Source organism: Malus domestica, chromosome 10 (assembly GCF_042453785.1).
Source record: "Malus domestica chromosome 10, GDT2T_hap1".
NCBI classification, from domain to species: domain Eukaryota; kingdom Viridiplantae; phylum Streptophyta; class Magnoliopsida; order Rosales; family Rosaceae; genus Malus; species Malus domestica.
Genome location: NC_091670.1, coordinates 37,944,958 through 37,957,929, shown reverse-complemented (window position 1 = coordinate 37,957,929; position 12,972 = coordinate 37,944,958). Strand labels below are relative to the sequence as shown.

Sequence of the window (12,972 nt, the reverse complement as noted above, 5' to 3'; positions counted from 1 at the left end):
ATCATCTGACTATCGAACATGTGTTAACTGCGAAAACTTAGCCACGCGACGAAACATAAATATAAGATAAGAGAAATATACCCATGTTAATCAGATAGACTAAATTTGTAAATTAAATTTACAAATTGAATAATATATGACGAATAAAAAATAAATACGTTAATTAACACTTAAATAATAATCAAATTACATTAATTAACACTTAATTAGTGAAACAACTTTCATGTCACCCTAGCATTGCCCTAACCAAAAAAGGCAACTGTTTCACATTGGGCACAAAAGAAACGCCGGGAAAGAAAAGAGAGCAAGAAACTCCTCCGCAAACCGTAACAATGGTGGTCGAAGATGCACCCAAGACTTCAGCATCAGAAGATCAGGCCAAGACCGAGGCGAACGCTAAGCCGAGGGAGGAGGACGACGAGCCCGAAGAAGGAGAAATCGTTGGCGACCAAGACTCGGCGTCGTCGAAGCCTTCGAAGGGAATTGCGCCGCAGTCTCACGCCCTGGAGCACTCCTGGACCTTCTGGTTAAAAAGCGCTGCCGCAAAGTCCGTCAAGTCCAAGCAGGAGGATTGGGGCAGCTCCATCCGCCCGATCTACACCTTCACTACCGTCGAGGAGTTCTGGAGGTTAATTTCTTTCATTTCCTGTGGTTTTGGGTTTAATTTTGTTTGGTTGGTAGGAAAACTGAGAAAAGATTGAATCTTTTGAGTTTGTTACGTGCTTGCTGTAGTTTGTGATAGAACAAATTTGGTCAGTTTTTGGTAAAGGAAATGGATTTGGTTTTGTATCGATTGCAAACCTAGAAATTGGAAACTATGGAACTCACGGGACTGCCCTGTGATTTAGAGTGATGATTTGCATTCTCCATAGTTAAAGTTCGAGATTTTGGTTTCTATTGTTTACCAACATTTTCTACATCCATGTGTTGATTTCACAAACAACATCAAAATAATTGCTAGAAGGGGTTTCCTTAGATCTTTGGGATGCTTCGATATGTATCAGTGTGGATGTTTTCGGTCCAAGTAATGTTATTTAAGCAAGCATGGTAGTATTTCTTTTGAGCTAATAAACTGTATGTGTGGACAAACTCCTTAGTTCCTTTTTCATAAAGAAACCTAAATCCAAAGTTGTTATCTAAAAAAACTGTATGTAATGAGAATTACTTGCATGGAACTGCACGAATTATCCAGCAGTTGTGCTTGCTGTCTGCCGCTCTTCATCTTTTCTTGATAGTGACTCAAATTTGCTTATCATATCTGTTTTGCATTCAGCATTTACAACAAAATAGGTCATCCTAGCAAGTTCAATGCGGGGACGGATTTCCATTGTTTCAAATACAAAATTGAGCCAAAGTGGGAGGATCCTGTGTGTGCTAATGGAGGAAAGTGGACTGTCACCTATCCTAAAGGGAAATCTGATACCTCTTGGTTGTATACGGTATGGTCTAAACTGAAAGTGGTATTTGAGGGTGGGTAAATTGATATATATATATGTGTGTGTGTGTGTGTGGCCTCTTATTGTTTTGTATTTTCTGGTACTAGTTGCTAGCAATGATAGGAGAACAGTTTGATCATGGAGATGAAATCTGTGGAGCAGTTGTCAGTGTCAGAAAAAGCCTAGAAAAAATAACTCTTTGGACCAAGAATGCAACAAATGAAGCTGCTCAGGTAATTGCTGCTTGACTCCCTGTATGGTGTGTATTGCACGAAGGCACGTTACATACATGAAAGTTGAAAATTTTAAAAGTTTTGTATCATTAGATAGAATTTTCACAGCATCACATTTTGGGATTGTTGCTTTAGCGGAAGGAAAGATTTCTTGTTTATTTAGGAAGAAAGAAAGACTTATTCGTTAAGTTGATCAATTTCCCTGTCCCTAAATCTGTCAAGACCCTTAGCGATTCAACTGCTCTCCTCTTTAATCATATAGAAGGTCTCTTTCAATAAAGCCAGAAGGTAGCTACTTGGCCACTAGGGCCAAACAGTTTATGGGAATCCATTTTGTACATAACTTAAATTTGTTGAGCCAGACTTGTCACCTGGTCCAAACACCGAAGGGTGGAAACAGGCCTTTCTTTGAGAATATGGCGCAGTCAAATTACATGCACTTATTTGTATTTATAGCAGTGAGTTGCATTCTAGTAAAGAAAGTTGCAATGATGTCTCACATCCACTTTCTTGCTGCAGGTGAGCATTGGGAAACAATGGAAGGGGTTTCTGGACTACAATGAAACTATTGGGTTCATATTTCATGTAAGGATGTTGTTTCTTACATATATTGTTCGTTATTCTATTCAGTTTCCTGTTAAGTTGGAGGCCTCATAAATAAATAATACCCTATGCGCTCCGGTTTTTGCAGGAGGATGCGATTAGACTTGGGAGAGGTGCCAAGAATAAATACATAGCCTGATGTGTGTAGTACTGTTCTTGGTAGTGCTTAATGCTTTCCAACTGCAACAACAGCAATCTATGCTAGCTTGCAGAGTAACTTCTGACCAATGTTTGCTCTCTTCCGGCGTCGTATGTTTACAATTACAGATTTTAAACTTTGACTTCAAATTATCAGTTTAAGATGTGAATGTAGTACGATGGACGAGTCCGATATGACTCAGTTCGTTGTGTTGTATGAGTGTTTGAGAGGGAAGAGAGACCGTTGTAAATAATTTTCCTGCAGTGGACATGTTGACTGAATACAAGTATATAATATATATAGTTGTATAATATTTAACTCTGAACTATGATGGCTGTGACGACTCTGAGAAACTCTTAGGCCTCGGAGAAATTCTTAGGTTCGGATGACCAAAGAAGTTCCAGCGCACCCCCCCTCGGCAGTGCCGGAGCCAATATGGGGTAGTGGCTGCTGTTGACCCAATAATGTTATATTCCCCCTTTGCATTTTCGTTTTACGCCTATGCGATAGTTTTGTTCTGTTTCATTTAGATGAAAAGTTTTGCACACTAATTCTCAAAACAAGCTGAAGATTTATCAAATACGCAAACGCCTTTTTTATCCAGGCTTCATATCTCTTAATTCAAAGCTTCTTTTGTTTTCAAGTTTGATCATGCACCCTTCATCGCACTTGGTTGTATCACGGAACTCCAACCATATAGTAGTTTTCTCATCTTGGGGTTTATTGGGGTTTTTAGGTTTTTTGTATTGATTAATTGATTTGGAATGAAATTTTTACAGAAAAATTATAAATTGGCAAGTACAAGTAAACAAATGATCAATTTTTGGAAGCTTCTATTTTATGGTTCTAATGTGGTAAATTTCTGGTTCCACAACTGTCTGCCATGTGTCCTCGGCTCGACGGACCTAGTGGGACGGTAGTCCAAATTGTGTATAATTTTATTTCAAACCTAATTATTTTTTAATTAAATTAAAAAAAATTAAGAAATATAAATAAACAGAAACGCGGAGACGGAAAGAAAGTACACGAAATTAGTTCTAGAAGAAATTTGGAAAGAAAACCGAGCTGCAGATCATCTAATTATCGAACACGTGTTAACCATTAAAATTTAGTCACAAAACAAAACATAGATATAAGATAAGAAAAATATATCGAATGTTCAGATAATATTAAATAGACTAAATTTGTAAACTAAGTAATGTATTATCAATAAAAATTAAACACGCTTAAATTATAATTTAATTTACATTAATTAACTTTTAATTAATAAGAAAAACTAACGAAAAGTTTAAATTTTTTTTCCTTTTAATGAAGAATTATTTTTAAAAGTATAATGAATAGTATCAGAAAGTGTATAAATATAATTCAATCTTTAACTACTTCCACGTCGCCCTAGCATCACTCTAACAATAAAACGCAACCGTTTCACATTTGGCACAAAAGAAACGCCGGGAAAGAAGAGACAGCAAGAAACTCCTCCGCAAACCCTAACAATGGTGGTCGAAGACGCACCCAAGACTTCAGCTACAGAAGATCAGGCCAAGACCGAGGCGAACGCTAAGCCGAGGGAGGATGACGACGAGCCCGAAGAAGGAGAGATCGTCGGGGACCAAGACTCGGAGTCGTCGAAGCCTTCGAAGGGAATTGCGCCGCAGTCTCACGCCCTGGAGCACTCATGGACCTTCTGGTTCGATAGCCCTGCCGCAAAGCCCGCCAAGTCCAAGCAGGAGGATTGGGGCAGCTCCATCCGCCCGATCTACACCTTCACTACCGTCGAGGAGTTTTGGAGGTTAATTTCTTTCATTCCCTGTGGTTTTGGGTTTAATTTTGCTTGGTTGGTAGGAAAACTTAGAAAAGATTGAATCTTTTGCGTTTGTTATGTGCTTGCTGTAGTTTGTGATGGAACAAATTTGGCCATTTTTTGGTAAAGGAAATGGATTTGGTTTTGTATCGATTGTAAACCTAGAAATTGGAAACTATGAAACTCACGGGATTTTGGTTTCTATTGTTTTCCAACATTTTCTTAGTGTCCGCAATGTTTTCGTTTCTTTTCTTGTATGTTATGTAAATTTGTTACTCGGTTCTGTTTGAGATACATGTTTTGGGGTGTTTGTGTCGATTTCGGCTGCTTGCGTCTCTTCTGTAGCATCCTTGATGATTTTGCAATAATGAATGCTGCCAGGATTAGTGAGATTTCAAAATAGTTAGCCTTTAAAATCTTGTGTTCAATCTGGTGTTGCATTTGTTTCTTGATTTCCTGTTGTCCTATTAATCATCTCGTGTTACTGATATTTTAGAGGTTCCCCGATTTGACACGACTCATTATAATGAGTCATATTTCATTGGGTTCACTCCTAGTTGATTAGGGGAATTGAATGTGTCTATTTCTGCATCCATGTGTTGATTTCACAAACAACATCAAAATAATTGCTAGAAGGGGTTTCCTTAGATCTTTGGGATGCTTCGATATGTATCAGTGTGGATGTTTTCGGTCCAAGTAATGTTATTTAAGCAAGCATGGTAGTATTTCTTTTGAGCTAATAAACTGTATGTGTGGACAAACTCTTTGGTTCCTTTTTCATAAAGAAACCTAAATCCAAAGTTGTTATCTAAAAAAGCTGTATGTAATGAGAATTACTTGTATTGAACTGCACGAATTATCCAGCAGTTGTGCTTGTCGTCTGCCGCTGTTCCTCTTTTCTTGATAGTGACTCAAATTTGCACATAATATCTGTTTTGCATTCAGCATTTACAACAATGTACGTCATCCGAGCAAGTTCACTGTGGGGACCGATTTCCATTGTTTCAAAAACAAAATTGAGCCAAAGTGGGAGGATCCTGTGTGTGCTAATGGAGGAAACTGGACTGTCACTAATCCTAAGGGGAAATCTGATACCCCTTGGTTGTATACGGTATGGTCTAAACTGAAAGTGGTATTTGAGGGTGGGTAAATTGATATATATATATATATGTGTGTGTGTGTGTGTGTCTGTATGTATATCTGTGTGTTTGTGGGGCCTCTAATTGTTTTGTATTTTCTGGTACCAGTTGCTAGCAATGATAGGAGAACAGTTTGATCATGGAGATGAAATCTGTGGAGCAGTAGTCAGTGTCAGAAAAAGCCAAGAAAAAATAACTCTTTGGACCAAGAATGCAACAAATGAAGCTGCTCAGGTAATTGCTGCTTGACGCCCTGTATGTTGTGTAATGCACGAAGGCACATTACATACATGAAAGTTGAAAATTTTAAAAGCTTTGTATCATTAGATAGAATCGTCACAGCATCACATTTTGGGTTTGTCGCTTTAGCGGAAGGAAAGATTTCCCGTCTATTTAGGAAGAAAGAAAGAATTATTCGTTATGTTGATCAATTTCCCTGTCCCTAATCCATCAAGACCCTTGGCGATTCAACTGCTCTCCTCTTTAGTCAAATAGAAGGTCTCTTTCAATAAAGCCAGAAGGTAGCTACTTGGCCACTTGGGCCAAATAGTTTATAGGAATCTATTTTGTACATAACTTAAATTTGTTGAGCCAGACTTATCGCCTGGTCCAAACACCGAAGGGTGGGAATAGGCCTTTCTTTGAGAAAATGGCGCCGTCAAATTACATGCACTTATTTGTATTTATAGCAGTGAGTTGCATTCTAGTAAAGAAAGTTGCAATGATGTCTCACATCCACTTTCTTGCTGCAGGTGAGCATTGGGAAACAATGGAAGGGGTTTCTGGACTACAATGACACTATTGGGTTCGTATTTCATGTAAGGATGTTGTTTCTTACGTATATTGTTCGTTATTCTATTCAGTTTCCTGTTCAGTTGGAGGCCTCATAAATAAATAATACCCTATGCGCTCCGGTTTTTGCAGGAGGATGCGATTAGACTTGGGAGAGGTGCCAAGAATAAATACATAGCCTGATGTGTGTAGTACTGTTCTTGGTAGTGCTTAATGCTTTCCAACTGCAACAACAGCAATCTATGCTAGCATGCAGAGTAACTTCTGACTAATGTTTGCTCTCTGCCGGCCTCGTATGTTTATGATTACAGATTTTAGACTCGACTTCAAATTTTCAGTTTAAGATGTGAATGTAGTACGATGGATGATTCCGATATGACTCAGTTCGTTGAGTTGTTTACCTCCTACAAATTGTTCTGCTTGCATCCTGAAGTCCAAACAACCTTCACATAACTAACGTACACGAAGAAGTGGATGTACTTGAAGTCGAAGTCGCGCTGGGTTTCGTTTTGTACTTTACGTGGGTTTCGTTTTGTACAAAAATGTGCAATGACAGTCAAGGTTTTATGTGAGGAGGAGCCTCTCGTAAACGTTAAAAAACAAATTTACAAACCCCTAACACCCACTAAGAGGTATACTAGAAAAGAAAATATCAAAAAAATTATAAGATGGTAGTCAAGCGCTAATTGATTAGTAACTAATTAATACGGTCCAAACCATTTCTTTGAGTCAGCTTCATAAAGTAATCTCATGATCCAAACCGTTCCTTAGTTCTTTATTAATTTATGTATCATTCAGCAAATATTCACTCGAATCGAAAATCATCTAGCCCTTGAGTTATTATTACGAGCATTTCATAATTTGATAACTAAACGTCTTCTAATTTCAATGAAGTTTTGCAAGAATGATCATTTAGTGATAACCTAAAAATTAATGGTCGATGAAAAATATTGTTAAGCAAGAATAAACTAGTAAATAACACCGTATTAAGTTACAACTTAATTGGCGCTTGAGTGCTAGTTCTGTTGTATGAATAATACTCATCGCTAAAAACAACACATATTTTATTTCCTTTATGAATTTTACAAAAGCATATATTATACACAACATACCAAATAGGAGCTATAACATGCGTGCATGCTTGGAACCAGTGGCGAAGCCAGGATTTGCCAAGGGGAGGGGCGAAATTCAAAAGAGTGCAAGGTTCAATCGAAGTGGTTGCTTTCACATTGGAGAGCGCAAAGTTTTGAGTCAATATTCATAACAGAAAACTGTCTCTTCACCAAAACGGTTGTAAGCTGTAATATCAAAGCTATGTAAGAAGCTTAAATTGGTTAGGATTAGATTCTAAAAAACTCGTAGCCCTTCATCGATCCCATCGCAGCCTTCTCCTCCAAGTTGTGACGGATCCATGATTTTAATATTAGGTGGTTCTAATATTCAAGCTATAAAAAAGATAGATGAAAATACCATTGAAATATTAAACAATAAATTACAACTTTTTATTCATAATCTTTATACAAACAACAATTTAGTGTAACCCTTTTCCATCATTTTTTAATAAGATCATTAATTCCTTGCAATTAAGAAAAGTTATTTCTCAAACACATAGAATAAATATAAATATCAAATTGATCATGAAATGCCTAATTAAGTTGATCTTGAAGTGTCGATAGGTACGTGAAGTTTGAGGAAGAAATTGGTGGTGTGCTGCTGATGGTGGACTTCGGTTGGGTGGAGTGGAATTTAGGAAATGGAGGATTAGGGAGTTAATGGGTGGGGTGGTTCTTAGAAAGTCGAGCCTTTTTGTTTTTTAAATAAAAAATGGTGAGGCTATTTGCCTCCCACGTGATCTAAGTGGTGTACAACACATCAATGCTTATTATTTTACTTAAAAACATAGCACGTGACTTAGGATGCTTTTTTAATAGAAATTATCGTCTTCTTCTCTGCTTCTGGTTTGTAGAAAGCCAGAACATCGCAGCTACTGAAAATCCGACGCCCTCGTTCCCTCCACCCAACCTTCTCCCTCATCACCCTTCCTCTAAAAATCTGACTCCTTCATCTGCAAATCCCGACCGAACCAGTACCTGACCCTTGATTTCAACGAGAGCGGAGGGGCTGAACTAGCGCTCCTAGGCATGTTTTCCGGCGAAGGGAGTGGCGGCCGCCACTCCTCGCCCTCACGTAACTTCGCCACTGCTTGGAACATAGGAAATGTAGGCACTATAAAATCAAATACCCCACTCATTTGGAAAAGCATATGCATATACAATATACATTGCACAACTTTAATTATTGTCACACCATATAGTACTATATATCTTGATGAATGACTAATCAATAGGATCGATCGGCCATTAGTCAAACATTTTGGACTTTCATCTGCTCCAAATACGATTTTCCATCAAGCCTCCTACTATTGTATGATGAACAATAGTCATCACTAAAAACAAAACACATTTTATTTCCTTTTTCAATTTTACAAAAGCATATATTTACACAACATACCAAATAGGAGCTATAACATGCATGCATGCTTGAAACATACGAAATGTAGGCACTATATAATCAAATACCCCACTCATTTGGAAAAGCATATGCATATACAATGTACATGCACAACTTTAATTATTGTCACACCATATAGTACTATATATCTTTTTTTTAGGAAACTTATAGTACTATATATCTTGATGGATGACTAATCGATAGGATCGATCAGCCATTAGTCAAACATTTTGGATTTTCATCTGCTCCAAATACGATTTTCCATCAAGCCTACGGCGGGAGAAGAAATCGTTCAAGTACTTTTCCGTCCCAATCCTTTTGAACAGTGGTGGGTTTTGGGGGGATACCAAGCTTCTGAGTGGCCCAATCTCTGCCTCATATTTAGGGACGAAGAACATCGCAACCGACACCCTTTCCTTCTCGGAATTCACCATTACCCTGTGTTCAATGCTTTTGTACACTCCGTTGCTCAGCATCTGCATACATTTACACACCTTTAATTTCAAGTTCAAGAGAAATTATAGTACTTAAAATAAATTAAGGGAACTATTATTTGCACTTCAAGAATTTTATGTGTACGTCAAACTTTCTATTTTTAGAAAGAAAAATGTACTTGTAAGGAGTGTTTGATGATATTTTGATAGTGTCAATAACAATTCCTATGCTAATTTAATCTCTCTTTTCTTCAAATGTAATATACATTTTCCTTAGCATGATTTGGAGATGTTTTTCTATGTGCCAGGAACAAAGCTCGGTATACTAAATCTCATAATACAAATGGTTGAATACTTAAAAAAAAAAATTCAAACAATTTGTATTATAATACTTGATTTACCGGGCCATATTTTTGGCACACTGAAATTTTTTCTCCATGATTGAAGATATACTATTACCACATAATTAAATGCACATGTGATAACATAAATGAATAAGTAACAGAAACAGTTTGGCCCCTTAGTACATATAAGAGTTATTCCTTCTTCAGTAACAACGTGGCAGTTATACGGTGAAACAATTATATGCAGTGGTGGAGCCAAAAATTCCTGTTAAGGGGGGCACACTTCAGACTAAAATGGGCATAATACATATAGAAATGTAGTCTTGTTCTTTTAGTTACTTGATGACCAACAGTTGAACTTGATATCAAGGGTTGAGAATAAAACATTAAAAGCACATCCATTTATTGTTCATTCTTGATATTAAATTCGAATGTGAGTGACCAAGCATTCCTTTGTAAAAACATAAGGCATAAGAGAATTTGGAAGGTTTTTTTTTTTCTTTTTTTTTTTGACATAAACAAACTTTTTCTCTTCTTGATTTCATAAATGATATAATAGAGAAAAATGAGAAATTAATCAAAATAATAGTCTGCAAGCAAAGGAAAATTATTTTATATAGGCAAAAAACAGAGAATATGATCAACTAATATCATTATAGAATTGTAGTTTTGAACTCATGATGTAAAAAATTAAGGGAGTTTTAACGAAAAGCTCACGGTACTGTTCAGTTTAACGAAAAACTACATTTTTACACTAAAAATTCAATCCTAGTACTATTTACTTTACCCTTTATTTCGACCTTATCGTTAAAACTCAAAGTTTTCAAATCATTTTCATTAGTTTTCTTAAAAATTAAGGCTTTATATTTTTTGGATAAAGTTAATTTGACTAACCAATACAAAACAAATTCAAGTTAAAAGTGGTATTAAAAAATTGATCAATGGTAGTAGAGGTTTATAAGAAAAAAATTCAGGACAATGGCCTTAAAGTGGCTCCGTCATTGATTACATGTTGCCATCGAAAGAAGAACGGTTTAAGCTATGACGTGAACCCAAGTATTGTCCTACTACTATAGTAATATGATAGATTAAAGTTTTTATTTTATTGTTAATTGATTGAACTCAACAGTTTCAAACCACTGATAAAATGTTCCACGTACGGTGGTTTGTTCATTCTACATACCAATTCAATAATATTGATAAAGCTAGTACATGCAAATCTCAACTTTTCATTCAGCCGGCTTATATCCTGATTTATGCCCTAGTTTCACCGATGTTTTTTAGTATCAAAATATATACACATATTTAACTGTTGAATTTGATCTGACAATTCTCCTTCATTAAGTTAGGTTGTTGAATAAAATTCAAAGACCAAATATGTACACCGCACCGAGTACTTGTACATACTAAAATAATAGACAACTTCATTTCGTTAACTCCAACATGAATGTATAGAGATTCAAAATCCCACGTTTGTTAGCTTTAGTAGTCTTTTTCTTTTTCATTTATCATCTTTTTATTACTTTTTGGTTGAATATATAGGGCAGAAAAGAAGGGTGAGGAAAGAAGAATATATACAAAAATGCTACTTTTACCACATCCTTTATTATAGATGTGGTACAAATGTAATGTGAAAAATGTGATAAGTATAGGATTAATTGAATATATAAGACGAACCTCAAAGATGTCCCCTACATTCACCACAAAAGCATCTTTATGGAATTTTACAGGCATCCAAACCCCGTCTTTTTTAATTTGGAGACCGTCTCCATTAAGCTGGTTGAGGATGGTGATCCCAGTTGCATCTGAGTGAGGTGTGAGCCCTACAACCAGCTCTGGTTGTGGACATGGAGGATAGTATGTCATCCTCACTGATTGCATCCCTTCTTTATCAAACAACTCCTCTATCTCACTCATCTCTATTTTCAGAGCCTTCGCCATAAACCCAAGAAGTCTCATAGCAAGTTGATCCAATTCCATAAAGTATGACTCCAAGGTATTCCTAGTATATACCAAGAAAACATGTCAATTTAAAAAATCATAAAAACTGGGTGCGCATGTGTTTGAATACGTGAGAAAACAATTGTATACAAGTTTAGGGTCGTTTCACAACCATTTTTATTTTAGTTTTCAGCTTTCGTTTCACTTTTTTTGAAAATTAAAAAATGAAAACTGAAAATGGTTATTAAACAGGTGCTTAAGATTTATCAGAGAAAGGACCTGAGGGAAGAAGGGAGCTCCGCGAAGAGGTACGGATTTCTTCGATGAACAGGGTTGGTTATCATATAGAACCTATCACCCCAGTCAAGCTTTTGGTCTTTGGTCTTGACTATGTTTCCATACCCTTCAAAATCACCTGATCTTATTGTATATTTCATTTTCTCTTCCAAGGGAAGCTTAAAGAAAACTTGAACCTCATGTTTCAGCTTCTCTAACAGCATAGGGCTAACTCCATGGTTCACCAACTGTAAATAAATAAAAAAAGAACAATATCAAGGTTATGTGTTACTTTTCTCCAACTTTATTTTGATAAATTGTAGACATATAATAGAAAGAAAAAAGATAAAGGCCCTATAAAACAAGACAATATATCTAACTAGCTATGCTTAACTTGAAATGTTTCATATTTATTTAGTTCATCGGATATTAAATTCATGTAATTCCAAATAATACTAGCTTGTCTTGAGGACACACACACACACACACACACACACATATATATATTTGATATATTTAAGTGCAGTATACTAATCCGTGTCTACATTAGGAAAAAAGTATTTGAGTTCAATAAATTTGAGAGATCAGTATTAGACCTGAAAAATGCCCCAATCTTTGCAAGTTGAGTGCAGTTTTTCTAGTTGACTTGCAAAGTCGGAGGTTTCTCCGTTAACAAATTTCGTCATATCGATAGTAGGGATAGAAGGGAAGGTGCCCTTATGACTATCAGAGAGTTCAGATGGAGTTGGCTCTTGTTCCAAACGCACGTAACATTGTGGGACTGAGGTTAAGGGCTCTTTGGCGATCTCTAGTACGCTGAATAGCGAATTAGAGCTTTGAGAGCCTGCTGGGAGCTGCGATAGTGCCATTTTTTTCCTACAATTCAAGTGTATATACACCACAAAGTTATATATTGCTGTTTATATAGGCTAAAACGTATGGCAAAAACTGTAAATATTGAGAGAGGAAAAACTAGGGCATAGTAGTGGAATTAAAGTGTCGTTCCCTTTACCTGGTCCAAATAATTGTGTTTTTTCGGCTAATGTTTCTATCTGAAGTTTCTGGAAGGCCGACGTCGTTAATGTACTAAAATATTGTAACTTTTCCTTGGTGATTTTACCAATTTGGAACAGAGAAATATTGTAATTACTAATTAGTTCTTAGTCTTGTGATATGAGTGGTCTCAAGCTCAAATTCTTTTATCTCTCTGTTGGCCACAAAACATACATTTGCTATCTTTTCGATGAGTAATTCAGATAGATGAACCGTTAACTTATCCTCAAATTCTTTTATCTACATCTTTTTATGCTAGCTATAAAAATT

The 12,972-nt window shown here is 36.3% G+C and overlaps 3 protein-coding genes across 3 annotated transcripts; 2 read left to right on the top strand and 1 right to left on the bottom strand.

Annotated features, from left to right (window-relative positions):
• The first annotated feature begins 175 nt into the window (after positions 1-175).
• Positions 176-2,736, top strand: LOC103412406 (eukaryotic translation initiation factor 4E-1-like). The gene is made up of 5 exons (XM_029110278.2): positions 176-628; positions 1,274-1,439; positions 1,544-1,669; positions 2,189-2,254; positions 2,361-2,736. The coding sequence occupies exons 1-5, from the start codon at positions 333-335 to the stop codon at positions 2,409-2,411; spliced, it is 705 nt and encodes a 234-aa protein (XP_028966111.2). The 5' UTR covers positions 176-332; the 3' UTR covers positions 2,412-2,736.
• A 1,028-nt stretch (positions 2,737-3,764) lies between these two features.
• On the top strand, positions 3,765-6,554 carry LOC103429657 (eukaryotic translation initiation factor 4E-1-like). Its single transcript, XM_008367790.4, has 5 exons — positions 3,765-4,200; positions 5,158-5,323; positions 5,460-5,585; positions 6,104-6,169; positions 6,276-6,554. The coding sequence occupies exons 1-5, from the start codon at positions 3,905-3,907 to the stop codon at positions 6,324-6,326; spliced, it is 705 nt and encodes a 234-aa protein (XP_008366012.3). The 5' UTR covers positions 3,765-3,904; the 3' UTR covers positions 6,327-6,554.
• Positions 6,555-8,565: 2,011 nt separating this feature from the next.
• Positions 8,566-12,548, bottom strand: LOC103429659 (protein SRG1-like). The gene is made up of 4 exons (XM_008367791.4): positions 12,246-12,548; positions 11,653-11,897; positions 11,110-11,434; positions 8,566-9,130 (listed from the first exon to the last, which is right to left on the bottom strand). The coding sequence occupies exons 1-4, from the start codon at positions 12,516-12,518 to the stop codon at positions 8,876-8,878; spliced, it is 1,098 nt and encodes a 365-aa protein (XP_008366013.4). The 5' UTR covers positions 12,519-12,548; the 3' UTR covers positions 8,566-8,875.
• Between the last annotated feature and the right edge of the window lie 424 nt (positions 12,549-12,972).